The sequence below is a fragment of the Chionomys nivalis genome, chromosome 7 (genome assembly GCF_950005125.1).
Source record: "Chionomys nivalis chromosome 7, mChiNiv1.1, whole genome shotgun sequence".
In the NCBI taxonomy this organism is placed as follows: domain Eukaryota; kingdom Metazoa; phylum Chordata; class Mammalia; order Rodentia; family Cricetidae; genus Chionomys; species Chionomys nivalis.
Genome location: NC_080092.1, coordinates 79,789,561 through 79,805,552, shown reverse-complemented (window position 1 = coordinate 79,805,552; position 15,992 = coordinate 79,789,561). Strand labels below are relative to the sequence as shown.

At 42.3% G+C, this 15,992-nt stretch overlaps 2 protein-coding genes across 2 annotated transcripts; both read right to left on the bottom strand.

Moving 5' to 3' along the window:
- Positions 1-396: 396 nt before the first annotated feature.
- On the bottom strand, positions 397-4,099 carry LOC130877070 (keratin-associated protein 10-5-like). Its single transcript, XM_057773976.1, has 2 exons — positions 2,716-4,099; positions 397-476 (listed from the first exon to the last, which is right to left on the bottom strand). Exons 1-2 carry the CDS (start codon positions 4,097-4,099, stop codon positions 397-399), a joined length of 1,464 nt encoding a protein of 487 aa, XP_057629959.1.
- A 5,872-nt stretch (positions 4,100-9,971) lies between these two features.
- LOC130877069 (keratin-associated protein 4-12-like) lies at positions 9,972-15,607 on the bottom strand. Its single transcript, XM_057773975.1, has 3 exons — positions 15,603-15,607; positions 15,083-15,273; positions 9,972-10,528 (listed from the first exon to the last, which is right to left on the bottom strand). Exons 1-3 carry the CDS (start codon positions 15,605-15,607, stop codon positions 9,972-9,974), a joined length of 753 nt encoding a protein of 250 aa, XP_057629958.1.
- Positions 15,608-15,992: the final 385 nt, after the last annotated feature.

The following is a 15,992-nucleotide window of genomic DNA, read 5'->3' as shown; positions in this document are numbered from 1 at the left end:
AAAGAATACAAGGTTGGTTCAACATGCAAATCAATAAATGGAATGCATAATATGACTAAACTTAAGGCTAGAATCACATGATCATACAGAAAAGGTATAGAAAAGGCATTGATAAATATTCCACACATTTTCATAACAGAAAACCTAGAGAAATTGGGATAGATGGGCTCTATTTCAAGAAATAAATGCTACATGAGAAACATATAGCTAATGTTATATTAGATAAAGAAAAGCAGAAACGCCTTTGTTTTCTTCCTTCCTTCCTCCCTCCCTCCCTTCCTATCTTCCTTCCTTCTTTTCTTTCTTTACTCATACCTATCTACTTTTCTCACCCACCCATATTCTAACCAGGCAGGCTTCATCTGTCCAATGCTGGGGTTATGTTCTGCCCTCTGCTCATCCATCAAAGTTCTTGTGTTTGTTCTCATCTTCAGACCCGTTACACTGTATGTAACTGACACCATCCTCAATGTTGACTGACAAGAAAACATCCCATGAAGCTCTGGAGGAAATTTTCTCTTTTTCTAGAGGTAAGGAGAAGTTACTGGTAATTCAGTTCCCATCCAAACAAAGAATCAGATCGAAATGTAGATAAATGGATTAAAGAGGAGTTTATACAGTGAGTAGGTTGTTTTGAACTTTTTAAAACTTTTCTTTAAGAATATCACTCATTTACTTTTTTCATTAATAAAACTGATTGGAATAAATAAATTACTGATTTTGTAGGTTTCTTTTCAAATTTAACACTCATCAAAATCATTTAGTATTGTTTGCATGTGCACGAGTGTGGGACGATGTACTACTCAAGCATGGGTAGCCACAGAGCCTTCCTTCCTGAAGAAAACTGACTTTCCCTTCCCCCATGATCTACCTAAGATCAAGCCAGTCATAATACCAGTGTGGATGAGGGAGGGGCCCATGGGATTTACTCTAAAGGGAGGTGTAAGGTTGATCCAGCAGTGCAATTTGTAAGGACCAATGTCTACCTCATGCAGTTTGTGCACCTATATATAGTCAATGCACTGAAAATCTATATCCCAATAGTTGAGTCTTTTAGAACGCCTGAAAAGTTTTCATCTTAAGGCTCCCTTTCACAGTTCAATTAAAGATGCCATGAATAGCTAAAGTGTCACTAGAAATCTGAGGGTAAAGATCTGAGGAGTAAGAAATCAACTCACAATGGGAGTTGTTCATCCATATTTCTTTTTTTTTCTTCTTTCTCATTTCTATCATTTTTCCCTTGATCTCTCTTACACTTTCTTTTACATTGTTCCACACCTTATAAATGTTCCCAGTCATATATATCCTTATACCAGCATTTCCCAAGCCCTAGCAGGTTCCAGAGATGGAATTCTTTTGTCCTATAGAAAATGAGATAAGAGTGTAACATGAAGGGCTGGCTTGTTTGTTGGGTCCTGTTTGTTGTTGGGGTTTTTGTCCTGCCTGGTACCCCATAACTGTTTAACCCCAAAGAAAATCACACATAGGTCTCCATAAATTATAAGCTGATTGGCCCATTAGCTCTAGACTCTCACTGGCTAACTCTCACATCTCGATTAACATATTTTTCTGATCTATGTTAGCCATGTGGCTCAATACTTTTTTTTAGTGGGGCAGATCACATCCTGCTGCTTCGATGGTCTCAGCAGGAGTGGCAGTAATCAACTTCCTCCTTCCCAGAATTCTCCTGTTCTCATTACATCATTTCTACTTCCTGTCTGGTTTTCCCACCTATATTTCCTGCCTGACCAATCAACGTTTATTTAAAACATGATTGAAAGAATATAGACAATTCTCCCATACCACTTCCTCCTTGTTTTAAAAAAAAAGTAAAGGAAAATATCCATAGTCTATTTTTTGGGAATGTGGGTGTAGTGAGAGTTAATCACTGAGAGGCTAGCGCTAATGGGCAAATCAGCTTATAATTTATGGAGACCTATGAGTGATTTTCTTTGGGGTTAAACAGTTGTGGGGTACCAGGCGGGGCAAAAACCCCAACAACAATCAGGACTCAACAAACAAGCCAGCCCTTCATGTTACATAAGAGCTACACAACATGCACACACACAACACACACACACACACAGAGATAGAGAGATATAGACTTTTATTTATAGTGCAACAAAATGTTTTTGGAGTACATGGATACAGTATCAAGTTATTTATCAAAGGGTAATAATGACAGATAGCATGGGATAAAAGCAATCCAGAACTTTTAATAATTTTCCATATATTTTTGATAATTTTATTTAAAGTTTCTTTCTTGGTTGATCAGAGGGAAAGATAAAGATCTGCACTCAGAAGAGAAGCTGCAGACTGGATTCCATACAGAGGAGAAAAGGAGAGTGAAAGTGAGTGGACTTGCATTCCATCAAGGTGACTGACAGGTTTCTGAAGTGCTCATAGCCTCAGAGGACGATGGGAGCTTCTGCCCACATGGAGAGACTGGTGTGACACAAGGACAGTTTTCTGGGCATTGTTCAGTTGGAAAGTTGATGAGCAGTAGGCCTGGCAGCAGCTGGACTCACAGCAGCAGGGTTGGAAGCACCAGCTGGTCACATGGTTTACATCAGGTGATCTAGCAGCAGGTGTTTTCACAGCAGGCTGGGCAGCAGCAGGGCTCACAGCAGCAGGGCTCGCAGCAGCAGGGCTGGCAGCAGCACGGCTCACAGCAGCAAGGCTGGCAGCAGCAGGGCTGGCAGCAGCAAGGCTGGCAGCAGCAGGGCTGGCAGAAGCAGGGCTCACAACAGCAAGGCTGGCAGCAGCAGGGCTGGCAGAAGCAGGGCTCACAGCAGCAGGGCTGGCAGCAGCAGGGCTCACAGCAGCAGGGTTGGCAGCAGCAGGGCTGGCAGCAGCAAGGTTGGCAGCAGGGTGTGCAGCAACAACTGGTCACACAGGTTGGCTTACAGCAGCTGGTCTTGCAGCAGGTGGTTTTACAGCAGCTGGGTTGGCAGCAGGGTGGAGAGCAGCAGCTGGTCACACAGGTAGGCTTACAGCAGGTGGTCTTGCAGCAGCTGGTCTCACAGCAGCTCGGTTGGCAGCAGGGTGGACAGCAGCAGCTGGTCACACAGGTTGGCTTACAACATATGGTCTTGCAGCAGGTGGTTTTAGAGCAGCTTGGCTGGCAGCAGCTGGTCACACAAGTTGGTTTACAACAGGTGGTTGTGCAGCAGGTGGTTTTGCAACAGCTGGGCTTGCAGCAGGGCTGGCAGCAGCTGGTAATACAGGTTGGCTCACAGCAGGTGGTCCTGCAGCAGGTGGTTTCACAGCAGCTGGGCTTGCAGCAGGGTTGACAGCAGCTGGTCACACAGGTTGGCTTACAACAGGTGGTTGTGCAGCAGGTGGTTTTGCAACAGGGCTGGCAGCAGCTGGTCACACAAGTTGGTTTACAACAGGTGGTTGTGCAGCAGGTGGTTTTGCAACAGCTGGGCTTGCAGCAGGGCTGGCAGCAGCTGGTAATACAGGTTGGCTCACAGCAGGTAGTCTTGCAGCAGATGGTTTCACAGCAGCTGGGCTTGCAGCAGGGCTGACAGCAGCTGGTCACACAGGTTGGCTTACAACAAGTGGTTGTGCAGCAGGTGGTTTTGCAACAGGTAGGCTTGCAGCAGGGCTGGCAGCAGCTGGTGATACAGGTTGGCTTACAGCAGGTGGTCTTGCAGCAGGTGGTTTCAGAGCAGCTGGGCTGGCAACAGGGCTGGCAGCAGCTGGTCACACAGGTTGGCTTACAACAGGTGGTCTTGCAGCAGGTGGTTTTACAACAGCTGGGCTGGCAACATATGGTCACACAGGTTGGTTTACAACAGGTGGTTGTACAGCAGGTGGTTTTGCAACAGCTGGGCTTGCAGCAGGGCTGACAGCAGCTGGTCACACAGGTTGGCTTACAGCAGGTGGTCCTGCAGCAGGTGGTTTCACAGCAGCTGGGCTTGAAGCACGGTGTGCAGCAGCAGCAGCTGCTCACACAAGTTGGCTTACAATAGGTGGTCTCACAACAGCTGGGCTTGCAGCATGGCTGGCAGCAGCTGGTCACACAGGTTGGCTTACAGCAGGTGGTCGTGCAGCAGGAAGGCTGGCAGCAAGGCAAACAGCAGGAGTTGGCCATGGTGTCGGGTGTGGTTGAAGGGTTCCTGTCAACAGGTGAAGATTTTACAATATGATGGGGTGTTGCATTTTGGACCTTTTATATGTCAGTTCTTCAAGGCTTGAACCAATCAGTAAGACTTTTCCTTGACGTTGTTTACACAGTTTTTCATATTTAGTATATGTTTCATAAGGAAGTGCTGCTCAATGGTATGTATCATTTGAACGTTTAATCTGATTCTTCTTCCAGAATAACTCATAGGAACTCTTTCAGTAAATGGAAGGGTATCCTGGGTCATCATCTGATCATGTGGTTACCCTTCATGTCATGGGAGCATCAGAGTATGTTTGTTTTCATTCTGTCTGTTCTTTGTAGCGAGATTTTTCGTTGGGCTGACAGCTCACAGAAACCAATATGGAGACTTACTGCTGAGTATGAAATCTTGGCTGTATCCTAGACTTGTTTCTAGCTCACTCTTATAACTTAAATTAATCCATTTCTATTAATCTATGTGTTCCCTTGTGTCTCATGGCTATTAGACTCCTGCATGTTCTGCTTTCTCTGTGTCTGGCTGGCAACACTTGTACTTCTTCTCTGGGGCCATTTCTCCCAGAAGTTCTGCCTAAACTTTTCCCTGCTTGCTATTCATCATTCAGATCTTTATAAACCAATCACATGACACATCTTCACACAGTGTAATTTAATATTCTGCAACAGTCCTCAACTTATGAAGTACATGCATGATGGTGCTGTGTTCACAGGGATGGACTGGCTGAGTGTCTTTACTATTAAACATAATTTCTCACATCAGATTAGCCCAGATATGTCTTTCTTTACCTGCTCCTCCACCTGTGTGACTCAGAAGCATTAGGGATACAGGTATCCTGCACGGTATGTCCCTTATGATGCTCAACTATAGAAAAGAGATGGAAGTGTAAATACATGAGAGTGAGAAGATATCACAATGTGTGTGTGTGTGTGTGTGAGATGGTCCTGATATTTCCTGTCCTGAGTGGCTCACCAGGAGGATCATGCTTAGATTTCTGCCATACAGCAGTTCCACAGAGGCGAACACAGGTAAGAGGATAACTGTTGCAGACAGTAGATTCAGTGCTATCAGTTTCGTGTTCTTTCCCTGTGTTTTCGTCTTTTTCCTTCTGCCTGCCTGCATGTCCTTCTGTCTTACTATCTCAGTTTACCACCCCTTCTTTATTTTCTTTCTCTATTGCTTTTCTTTGTGTTTAGTGATAGATTTAAAATAAGTTGAAATGCAGAAAGGAGACATGCACATTTGTGTTGTTTGTAACTTGTGGATTACTGATTTTTTCTGACATTTTTATTCCTTTTTATATTTTCAACCATAATTCATGCATAATAATAGAATATGCATATTAAATAGCACTGTAAGAAAATGATCTGATATTGTTTTACACTAAAGAGAATAGCCGAGTGGTGGTGGTGCATGCTTTTAATCCCAACACTTGGGAGACTGAGGTACAGTGATCATTTTGAATTTGAAGTCAATCTTGTTTACAGAGCTAGTTCCAGGACAGTCAGGGGTACACAGTGAATCTCTGTTTCAAAACAGTAAAAGAAAAAATAATTTCAGGATACAGGGTGTTCTACATCCTCTGAATGCATTTGTTCAAAAGATTTTGACATCTTCCTCCTTGTGCAAGGCACGCTTTGATCACACTCCTGTCCGCATAATGATCACACTCCTGTCCGCATAATGCCTTCTGTACACTCTCTGCTGCCTCACTCAGGTCTGATTTTTCTCCCCTGTTTTGTTCATGTCATTTTTTTCTTCTAATTTTCATATGCAATACTTGCCGTTCTTAGTCTCTTCTATTTCACCTATTACAGGAACTCCATTTCCATCCGTATGTGTGCAAATATAGTAGTTATTTTTAAGGGTGAATGATTTCAATTATTTGTATATTACATGTTTTACCTTTTCATTAAATTCATTGATGGATTCTTGGGCTGATTTTACAAACTGACTAAAGTAATAGTCCCTTGTTGGCCATGGTGACAGATATTTCTCCATTGTATATTGACTTTGTTTTCTTTAGGTACAAGCAGAGCTGTAATGTACCTGGATCATGTGGTAGTTCTATTTTTAGCTCTTTGAGGGAACTCCAAACTGATTTTCATAGGTATTATGCCAATTTACAAATTCTCATCAACACTTAAAAAAGTTCTTTTTTTTCCTCCCTATATCCTAAGCATTTACAGTTTGTTTCCTTAATGGAAGCCTTCTTGACTGGGGGTAGATGGAATTTCATAAGTTGTTTTGGTTTGCATTTCCCTGATGACTACTTATATTATTATTGTTTTAATGAATTTACTGGATACTTATACCATTTTTTTTTGAGATATTCAGACCATTGCACCCCCTGCCCATCCATGGATTGGTTTGCTTTCAATTTTGTTGTTAACTTTTAAAATCATTATGTATTCTGCATATGAATCCCCAGAATGAATAGCTTCAAATGGGTTTTCTTCTGTTTTTCCATTTTTTTGGTTTTTACTTGGTTCATTGTTTCCTTATTTGCAAAGATATTTAATTTGATGCAATTGCATCTGTCATTTCTTGCTGTTATTTTCTGAGCTATTGAAGAGCTTTTTGAGAATCTACTGCCTATGCCCATGTTCTGAAATGTTTTCTTCAAACTTCTCCCAAAGTTACAGATTTTATATAAAGTTCTATTTTAATTATTTTTATTCATCATCATTATTATTTGAGTTTTTTTTTTTTCATTTTGTTCCACAAAAGATCTCATTATTTAGCTCTCGCTGGCCTGGAATTCACTATGTAGGTGAGGCTGGCCTCAATATCACAAGGATTTCCTTGAGTCCATCTCATGAATATGGGGATTAAAGGCTTGTTTCACTATGCCTGGTAATAATTTCATATATGTATATACAATATTTTTGTCATATCTCATTATCACTCTCTTGAATCTCCCTTCCACCGAACCCTTTTCTCCCACACAATCTCCCACCTATATTCAGTGTGTGTGTGTGTGTGTGTGTGTGTGTGTGTGTGTGTGTGTGCATACGTGTGTGTGTGCAACCCACTGAGTGTAATTAGGTGGGCAGTTATGGGTAAGATAACTCTGGCTACACTAGTGAAGAAAGTCACTTTTTCTCCCCCCGCAGCCCTTTATTGGCAATGTTTCTTCAAGGAGGAATGTGGCCTCCGGAACTCTCCCCATCTACAATGGAATGTTAACAGTGTCTATCTCCCCTACAAAGTCGTGTTCCACAGCGCTCCTCCTCATCCTCTGGCTCTTAGATTGTTTCTGTCCTCTGTTGCAGAATGTATTCTGAGCCTTGGAGGGGGTAATGTGGATATACTGTTTGATTACTTCGAGCACTTTAAACCGCCTTGTTTTTCTGACATTGTCATCATCACCCACTGCAAGCAGAAGCTTCTCTGACCAAGATGGGGACAATACTAACTTATGGGAGCGTTTAAGTGGTAGCTGAGATTTTACTGAGTCAGAACTCTTACCATGAAAACAGCACATGTAGCTGCCCAAGACAGAAGTCAAGAGTTCAGATTCCCTTTAAGGGTACAACTTACAGGTAGCACAAGTATCCAGCTGTGCATCGCCACACCTTTAATCCCAGTACTTGGGAGGCAGAGGCAAGAGGGTCTCTGTGAGTTCAAGGCCATGGTGGCTTACAGAGAGAGCTCCAGGACACTCTGGGTTACACAGAGAGATTCTCTTTTTGTTTCTTTGTTTTAAAAAGAGAATAGTTCATGTAGCTACAGGGTCATTTTGTGTAAAGGGAACTTGTGGAAAGAAGCTCAGAGATTAGGAGAGCAGGCAGTGGTGCTATGATAGAAGGAATGCCATTTCTCTACAGATAACTGCTTGATGAAGCGTGGAACTTTAGAGCCCAGGGAGCCACACTTAGACAGTGCCTTGTCCAGCGCAGCACAGCAGAAGGACATTGTTCCTTCGTTGCTTGCGATATTTTTTCATGATGGCATGAGATATCTTCAAACACTGGAATATTGTTTGTATAATGACTTCAATATTAGAATGTTGTCTATCTAGTATCAGAAAAAGAATAACCCAAAAGGTCTTGAAATGTGCGTGGAGAAATTTGGACTCTTCAAACTTTAAAAAATGAAAATGATGTACTTATTATATTTTACGTATATGAGTGTTTTGCCTGTATGTATGTATATACACCACATGCACAGGGATGTCAGAAGAGGGCATTAGATGCCTTGGAACAAGAATTGCAGGTGGTTGTGAGTTGCTATGTGGATGCTCGAAATGAACTGAGGTTTCTACTAAAGAGCAATTTGTGCTCTTAACCATGGAGCCATCCCTCTAGCTCCAAATCTGGGAATCTCACACAGCAGTAAGAATATGAAGAACAACAGGTGTGCAGAAATTTACAAAGACTCTTCAAAAAATGAAAGTAAAGGTAGTTTATGACTCAGTAGCCGTATCTCAGGAGAGCTATTCAAGTTCATTGAAGGCAGAACTTTCTTTTAATTCAAATTTTTATTTTTAATCATGTTCATTTATTGAATGTAGGGAGGGAATCTATAAACTCCTTTAAGTATGTCACAGACTCGTGTGCTTTGATGATATTTGTTCTTCCATAACCCCTCCCCTGACTAGTTGCCCTGTTCTCATAGAACTTCTATAGGACTTGAAGTTCTGTGTAAAATCTGGGTTTACAAATGAGAACACTCAGTTGATAATTTTTCTGAGTGTGGTTTATTTCATTCAAAATAATCTCATATACATCTCTTTTCTAGCAAATGACATGGTTGAAATCAGAATCCTAAATTGCTACTGACACTCCCAAGTTATGTCAATACCATTAACAATTGATAAGATGTAACTTGATCTTAGATGCTCTTTGAAAAGAAAATGAATAAAGAAAATAAGACAGAAAGTTCATTTCTATATATAACCCCACCAAAATGATATGTATAAAAGTCAGACAGCAAAGGAGAGAGAACAGATCCTTGGGTTCTGGAAGCTGAGGTTGGAGGAACCAGGAAGATGGTAATCATAGGTTTTAAATTTCAGTTATTCCAGATAGAAACCTTTCAGGAATTATTGTTCAATACCATGCTTCGTGTCACTGATGCAAGGAGGCCATGTTGAACATATAAAAATCTACAGGTTATGTGAATTTTTCATTAAGTGACTCATCAAAATAAGATGACAGACACAATGGAATGATGCTAGCACAGAGTTTATTAATATTGATTGCTTCCAGGGACACATCTCATAAGTGAGCAGAAAGAAGAAAGTAGCACATAAGAATCTGGGATTGGCTCAGAGGAAAATACAGTTGAGAAGATAACAACTTAATACAAGGTTCATTTTGGGGTAGTGTTTTCTTAGGTTATTTGGTGAGAGGTATAAAGATCCTAGCTCAGATTTTAAACTAATACAAGACCTTCACATTAGCACCCCATGAAGATAGCAGAAGATCCATAATCTCTGGAGATAAGGAGAGAGACAGGCTGAGGGACACCATCCTTCATCAAAGCATTCGCCACACTTGGGTTGGAATTTACATTCCTCAGGATTCCTGGTGAGAACTTGAAGGGGGTCTGCAAATTTTAATATGTGGCTCTTGCATCTAGGGCATGTCAACTCTCCCCAGAGCATGGCTATGCAGATGTTTCTTCTTTTCTTCTTCTTTTTTTTTTTTTTTTTTTTTTTTGATTTTTTGAGACAGGGTTTCTCCGTGGCTTTTGGTTCCTGTCCTGAAACTAGCTCTTCTAGACCAGGCTGGCCTCTCGAACTCACAGAGATCAGCCTGCCTCTGCCTACCAAGTGCTGGGATTAAAGGCGTGCGCCACCACCGCCCGGCTTGTGCAGATGTTTCTTAGGGGAGCTGCTCAGCAGCAGCAGGACTGGCAGCAGGGTGTGCTACAACGGATGTTCACAAAGGTTGGCTTGCAACAGGTGGTCTTGCAGCAGGTTCTTTCACAGCAGCTGGGCACGCAGCAGCAGGGCTGGCAGCAGGTGATCATGCAGCAGTAGGGCTGACAGCAGGTGGGCACACAGCAGCAGGGCTGGCAGCAGGTGGGCACACAGCAGCAGGGTTGGCAGGAGCAGGGCTGGCAGCAGCAGGGTTGGCAGAAGGGTATGCTGCTGCAGATGATCACACAGGTTGGCTTGCAACAGGTAGTCTTGGAGCAGGTGTTTTCACAGCAGGTGCTTTCACAGCAGGTGGGCACACAGCAGCAGGGCTGGCAGCAGCTAGGCACACAGCAGCAGGACAGGCAGCAGGGTATGCTGCAGCAACATGGGGGACAGCAAGGTTGGCAGCAGATAGACTTGGGGCAGCTGGATTCACAGCAGCAGGACTGGCAGCAGGTGGTCTTGCAGCCGCATGGCTCACAGCAAGGTGGGCAGCAACAGAGGGCCATGGTATTAGGTGTGGAGGGTTTTACTCCGTTCACAGGTGAGTTTTCAACAGTGTAGCAAGTTTTTCCAGTCAGAGCCTTTTATACCATGAACCTCCAATGTTTGGGCCAATCAGAAAGACTCTTCTTTGTTCACTATTTCCATATTTAATTTGTGTTCATGAAGAAGGAAATTCTCACCCCATGCTCTGAATCATTTGGAAGCATTCTTTTCTTATTTGGGGGTAGCCTACTTGAACTCTTTCCAATAACTCAGGCGCTCTTCCCGTCAGCTTTGTTGCAGCTCTAGTCGTCATCTGGTCTTTGGTAGCTCCTGCTCTATGGGAAGGTCAAGATTCCTTCGTTCTTACAACTTTCTTCTGCCACCTGTGCTTAGATTTATAAATGTCCCTGGGCATGAGAGTGCTGTATTCACTATGATGGACTCAACACCTAATTCTCTGTCTGCTCCCAAGCCCAATTCCAAACTGTCCCAGGTGTGTGTCAGTCTCTGTATAAATTTCCATCCCTGTGTATTTGGGGGTCATTAAGTTTGGTTTGAGCTAAGGTTGTCTGGAGTGGTGTTTTTCATAGCAGAGTGGAACCAGCACTGGTTGGTATAAAAAACCCAGCACATTAAGAATAAGGAGGCATCAGGGGAGATGTGAGTGACCATCATTCCCGAATGACTGTCTTCTCCTAGGAGCTCATGGGGAAGATGTCCTTACGTTCAGACAAAAGACTGTGAGCAGGTGATTCCAGTGTACATCTGGCTGTCAGCAGGGGCAGTGACCTTAGACTGGTGATCTCCTGATTCCCTTAGTTTGCTTTGCTCTCTATAATTTTATTCCCATCCCTCACTGTCTGGTCTTTCTTCTTCATTATCTTCTCTTCTCTACCTCTTTTCCTTCCATTCAGTGAAAGAATCATGATTATTTGAGACATACCTAATTTATTACCTAATTTATCTTTGGGGAATAAGAAGCGCACCCTCTCTCTATTTTTAGTCTACTATTCACACTAAAAATACACAATTATTTATGCATTAATTAATATGTTAATTTCCCATTCGAGATAATAAAAGGTGAAAACAGCCATACCACCATTTTAAAAAAATGGAATCTAACATCAGTGTTTGCAAAGCATTTCACGTCACTCATCCTCGAAAGCTGGTTCTCACTGTCTTAGAAGGTCAGTCTTCCAACCTTGGCATCACTTTGAACATCTTTGTGAATCAAAACCAGTCTGTGTCCTTGATCATAAGATGACTGTGACAACCCTCCCTATCCGGACCCCAGTTTGCACATTCTTGTGTTTTGTAATATTCCACTCAATGAATTTGACACTGCTCACTGATTGGAATTTTGCCCCTAGAAACAGGTTGTTTATAGTTTGGGACTATTCAAAACAGCACTGCTAGAAATGTTTCTTTTTAAAACACTATGGCTGTACGTACACATCCGGGTACCTGGAGGTTTGCTTAACATGCAAGTATGGTACTTTGATTTGCAGGAACTTAGCGCTTCTTTTACTAGATTTATTCTTGGATAGTATCTTTTTGTTGGACCATATGTGTTTTTTATTTTTTATTTTATTTTTTGAGGCAGTGTTTCTCTGTGTAGTCTTGTCTGTTCTGGAACTCACTCTGTAAAACAGGCTGGTCCTGAACTCATAGAGATCCACCTGCCTTGCATCTCCAGTGCTGAGATTAAAGGTGTGCACCACCACCCTCTGGATGCACTATGTGTTTTAATTTAAAACTTACATTTATGTGTCTTATGACATATAGAAATTGATCGATTTGTATAGCATGCACTGATTTTCCAAAGCTGTGCATTTGATCACAGGCGTTGTCCTAAATGTACGTAACAGTGTTGATAAAGTTCCCTCACCATCACCCTCTCTGGTGTCCCCTGTGGCAACCTCCTGATTCTCTTTCTCTTCCCAGATTGTCCTATTGCTTCTTTTGTGTCCCCACCCCTCCTTAGATGATGGAAACTTGACTTTTCTTTGGCGTTCTACTTACTTCACTTATCAAGATGACCTCCAAATTTTATGTTTTCTGGAGAATGACATTATTCTTCCTCATATGCACCATGTCTTATTCATGCATCCATCCACTGACAGACAGACAGGCTGGTTCTTTGTTGTATGTACTGTGGAGTAGTCACGTGGTGGTTATAATATTTTTAAGATCCTACAAGCTAATTTCCATACAGACTTGCTAATTTCCATTCCCATTACAGTGTGTAAAGGTTTCCTTTCCCCCTGGATCCTCAGCAGCACTTGTTATTGTTGGTTTTCTTGATGACAGCCTTTCCTGAGGGTAGAGAGGTAGAATTTCAAGGAAGTTTTGATTTGTATTTCCTGGTGGTAAATGGTATTAAATTTTTTTTCTCATGTATTCTCTTATTCATTGGTACTTTTTGTTTTTTAAAAAGTCTTCAAATAATTTGATGCTTTAGTGATTATATGACCTTTCTTTTTATTTCAGATTTATATTCTCATATGTATGTATATGTATCCACTTTGGATAACTAGTTGGCATCATTCCTACTCAGATTGTCACCTGTCCATGTGGCCCAATCAGTGTTATTGGTTTTCTACAGAGACGTTCTTTGCCTGCACTTAAAAAGTTTATTTAAAAGGTTATTGGGGGATACACATGATACTATATCACCCATAGTGATGAACTAAATAGTTGACTTTTAGCCTGAATCTCCTTTATATTAACCAACAGTATTCACAGCATACAGAAGGGAATCCACATCAGTTCAAGCTTCTGTCTCCTAAGAGCCTATCCATCCTTGTCTCTGTGTGAAGATAATCTTATCTTTTGGCAGAGGTAAGGAGGAGCAAGAAGTGATGGGCAAACCAAGTGATGGGTTTACAAATGTGAGCACTTGGTTGAATTGTATTGGGTGTGGTATATTTTACTCAACTTGATAATCTCATAGCAGCTTTTTCCCCTAGCAAATGACATGGTTGAAATCAGAAGCCTAAAAGGATACTGACACCCCCAAGTTTATGCCAATCCCATTAACAATTGACAAGATGAAGCTGAATTTTAGATGCCTTTTTACAAGCAAACAGATAAAGAAAATAAGACAGAAAGTCCATTGCCATATATCACTCCACCAAAATGATGTGTATAAAAGTCAGACAGCAAAGGAGAGAAAAGACCCTTGGTTTATGGGAGCTGAGGTTGGAGGAGTCAGGAAAATGGTAGTCATTGGGTATTAAATCTCAGTTATCCCAATAGAAATCTTCCATGGATCTAGTGCTGAACTCTATGCTTAGCGTCACTGATATGGGGGAACCACGTTGAGCATTGAAAATTCTATTGATTATGTGAATTTTTCACTCAGTGATTTATCAAAATGACAGACATCAATGAATGATGATAGCACAAAGTTTATTAAAATTGCTTGCTCCCAGAGACACATCTTACAAGTAACCAGGAAAAAGGAAATAGCACATAAAATCTGGGGGTGACTCAAAAGAAAATGCAGTTGAGAACATAACGGCTTAAATCAAGTTTCATTTTGGGGGTGGTGTTGTAACTTATTTAGTCAGAGATATAAAGATCCTGGCTCAGAATTTAGACTGATACCAAATCTTCACACCAGCCCCCTATGAAGATGGCAGAAGATCCATATTATCTGGAGATGAGGAGAGGGAAGGTGAGGGATTCGATCCTAGGTTTCCTGGTGAGAACATGAAGGGGGTGAGCAAAGGTTAATATGTGACTCTTGCATCTTGGGCATGTCAACTCTCCTCAGAGCATGACTGTGCAGGTGTTCCTTTGGGGTCAGAGGCAGCAGGGTTAGCAGCAGGATGTGCAGCAGCTAGTGGTCACGCAGGTTGTTTTAAGAGAGGTGGTCTTGCAACTACTGGTTTCACAGCATATTGGTTGGCAACAGAGTTGTAGCAAGCATGGCTAGCAGCAGTAGGGCACACAGCAACAGGGCTAGCAGCAGCGTGTGCTGCAGCAGATTGTTGTAAGGAGGCCGCTATTAGTTCCCGGATGTTTAGCCCCCAAATAATCACACAGAAACTATTTTATTTATTAATTTATTTATTTATTGTATTTGTTAAATATATCTAATGTTTATTTTCTTCAAAACCACTAAGTTTTTTTAATTTTTAAATTTTATTTATTTATTAAAAATTTCCACCTCCTTCCATCCTCCCATTTCCCTTCCACTATCCCCCTTCCCCCTCCCCCTCCCTCTCCAGTCCTAAGAGAAACTATGTTATTTAAAACACTGCTTGGCCCATTAACTCTAGCTTCTTGTTGGCTAATTTTTACGTCTTAATTTAACCAATTTCTGTTAATCTGTGTATCGTCATGTGGCTGTGGTTTATCGGCTAAAGTTCCATCTGGCTCCAGCGGGGCTGCATGACTTCTCCCTGATATTCTGCTTCCTTTCTCCCAGCATGCCATTTAGTTTTCCCCATGTACCTAAGTTCTGCCCTATCTGCCAAGGCTGTTCCTTTATTTATCAATGGTAATTACAGCATACGAAGGGAACTCCCACATCAGCAGATGTTCACACAGGTTGGTTTGCAACAAATGATCTTTCAGCAGGTGTTTTCACAGCAGGTGCTTTCACAGCAGGTGGGTACACAGCAGCAGGGCTGGCAGCAGATGGGCATGCAGCAGCAAGGCTGGCAGCAGGTGGGCACACAGCAGCAGGGCTGGCAGCAGGTGGGCACACAGCAGCAGGGCTGGCAGCAGGTGGGAACACAGCAGCAGGGCTGGCAGCAGCAAGGCTTGCAGCAGAGTATGCTGCAGCAACATGGGGGACAGCAAGGCTGACAGCAGTTGGACTCAGGGCAGCTGGATTCACAGCAGCAGGGCTGGCAGCAGGTGGTCTTACAGCAGGTGGTCTTGCAGCAACATGGCTCACAGCAAGGTGGGCAGCAACAGAGGGCCATGGTATCAGATGTGGAGGGTTTTACTCTGTTCACAGATGAGTTTTCAACAATGTAGCAAGTTCTTCCAGTCAGGGCTTTTTATACCACAGACCTCTAATATTTGGGCCAATCAGAAAGATTCTTCTTCTTTGTTCACCATTTCCATATTTAATTTGTGTTCATGAGGAAGGAAATTCTCACCTCATGCTCTGAATCATTTGGAGGCATTCTTTTCTTATTTGGGGATAGCCTACTTGAACTCTTTCCAATAACTCAGGCGCTCCTCCCGTCAGCTTTTTTTGCAGCTCTAGTCGTCATCTGGTCTTTGGTAGCTCCTGCTCTATGGGAAGGTCAGGATTCCTTCGTTCTTACAACTTTCTTCTGCCATCTGTGCTTAGATTTATAAATGTCCCTGGGCATGAGAGTGCTGTATTCACTATGATGGACTGAACACCTAGTTCTCTGTCTGTTTGCCCCCTAAGCCCAATTCCAAACTGTCCCAGGTGTGTGTCAGTCTCTGTATAAATTCCCATCCCTGTGTATCTGGGGCTCATTAAACATGGTTTGAGATAAGCGTGTCTGGAATGGTAT

Bases quoted from the DNA above. Each gene is read 5' to 3' on its own strand.
- LOC130877069 (XM_057773975.1), bottom strand. The intron at 10,529-15,082 runs GTGAAAACACCT...CTGTGAACGGAG, and splicing joins CTGCTGTGAAAGCACCTGCT to TAAAACCCTCCACACCTAAT.
- LOC130877070 (XM_057773976.1), bottom strand. From the start codon at position 4,099: ATGGCCAACTCCTGCTGTTTGCCTTGCTGCCAGCCTTCCTGCTGCACG. The intron at 477-2,715 runs GCCAGCCTTGCT...TTTTCTTGTCAG, and splicing joins CTTCTGCCAGCCCTGCTGCT to TCAACATTGAGGATGGTGTC.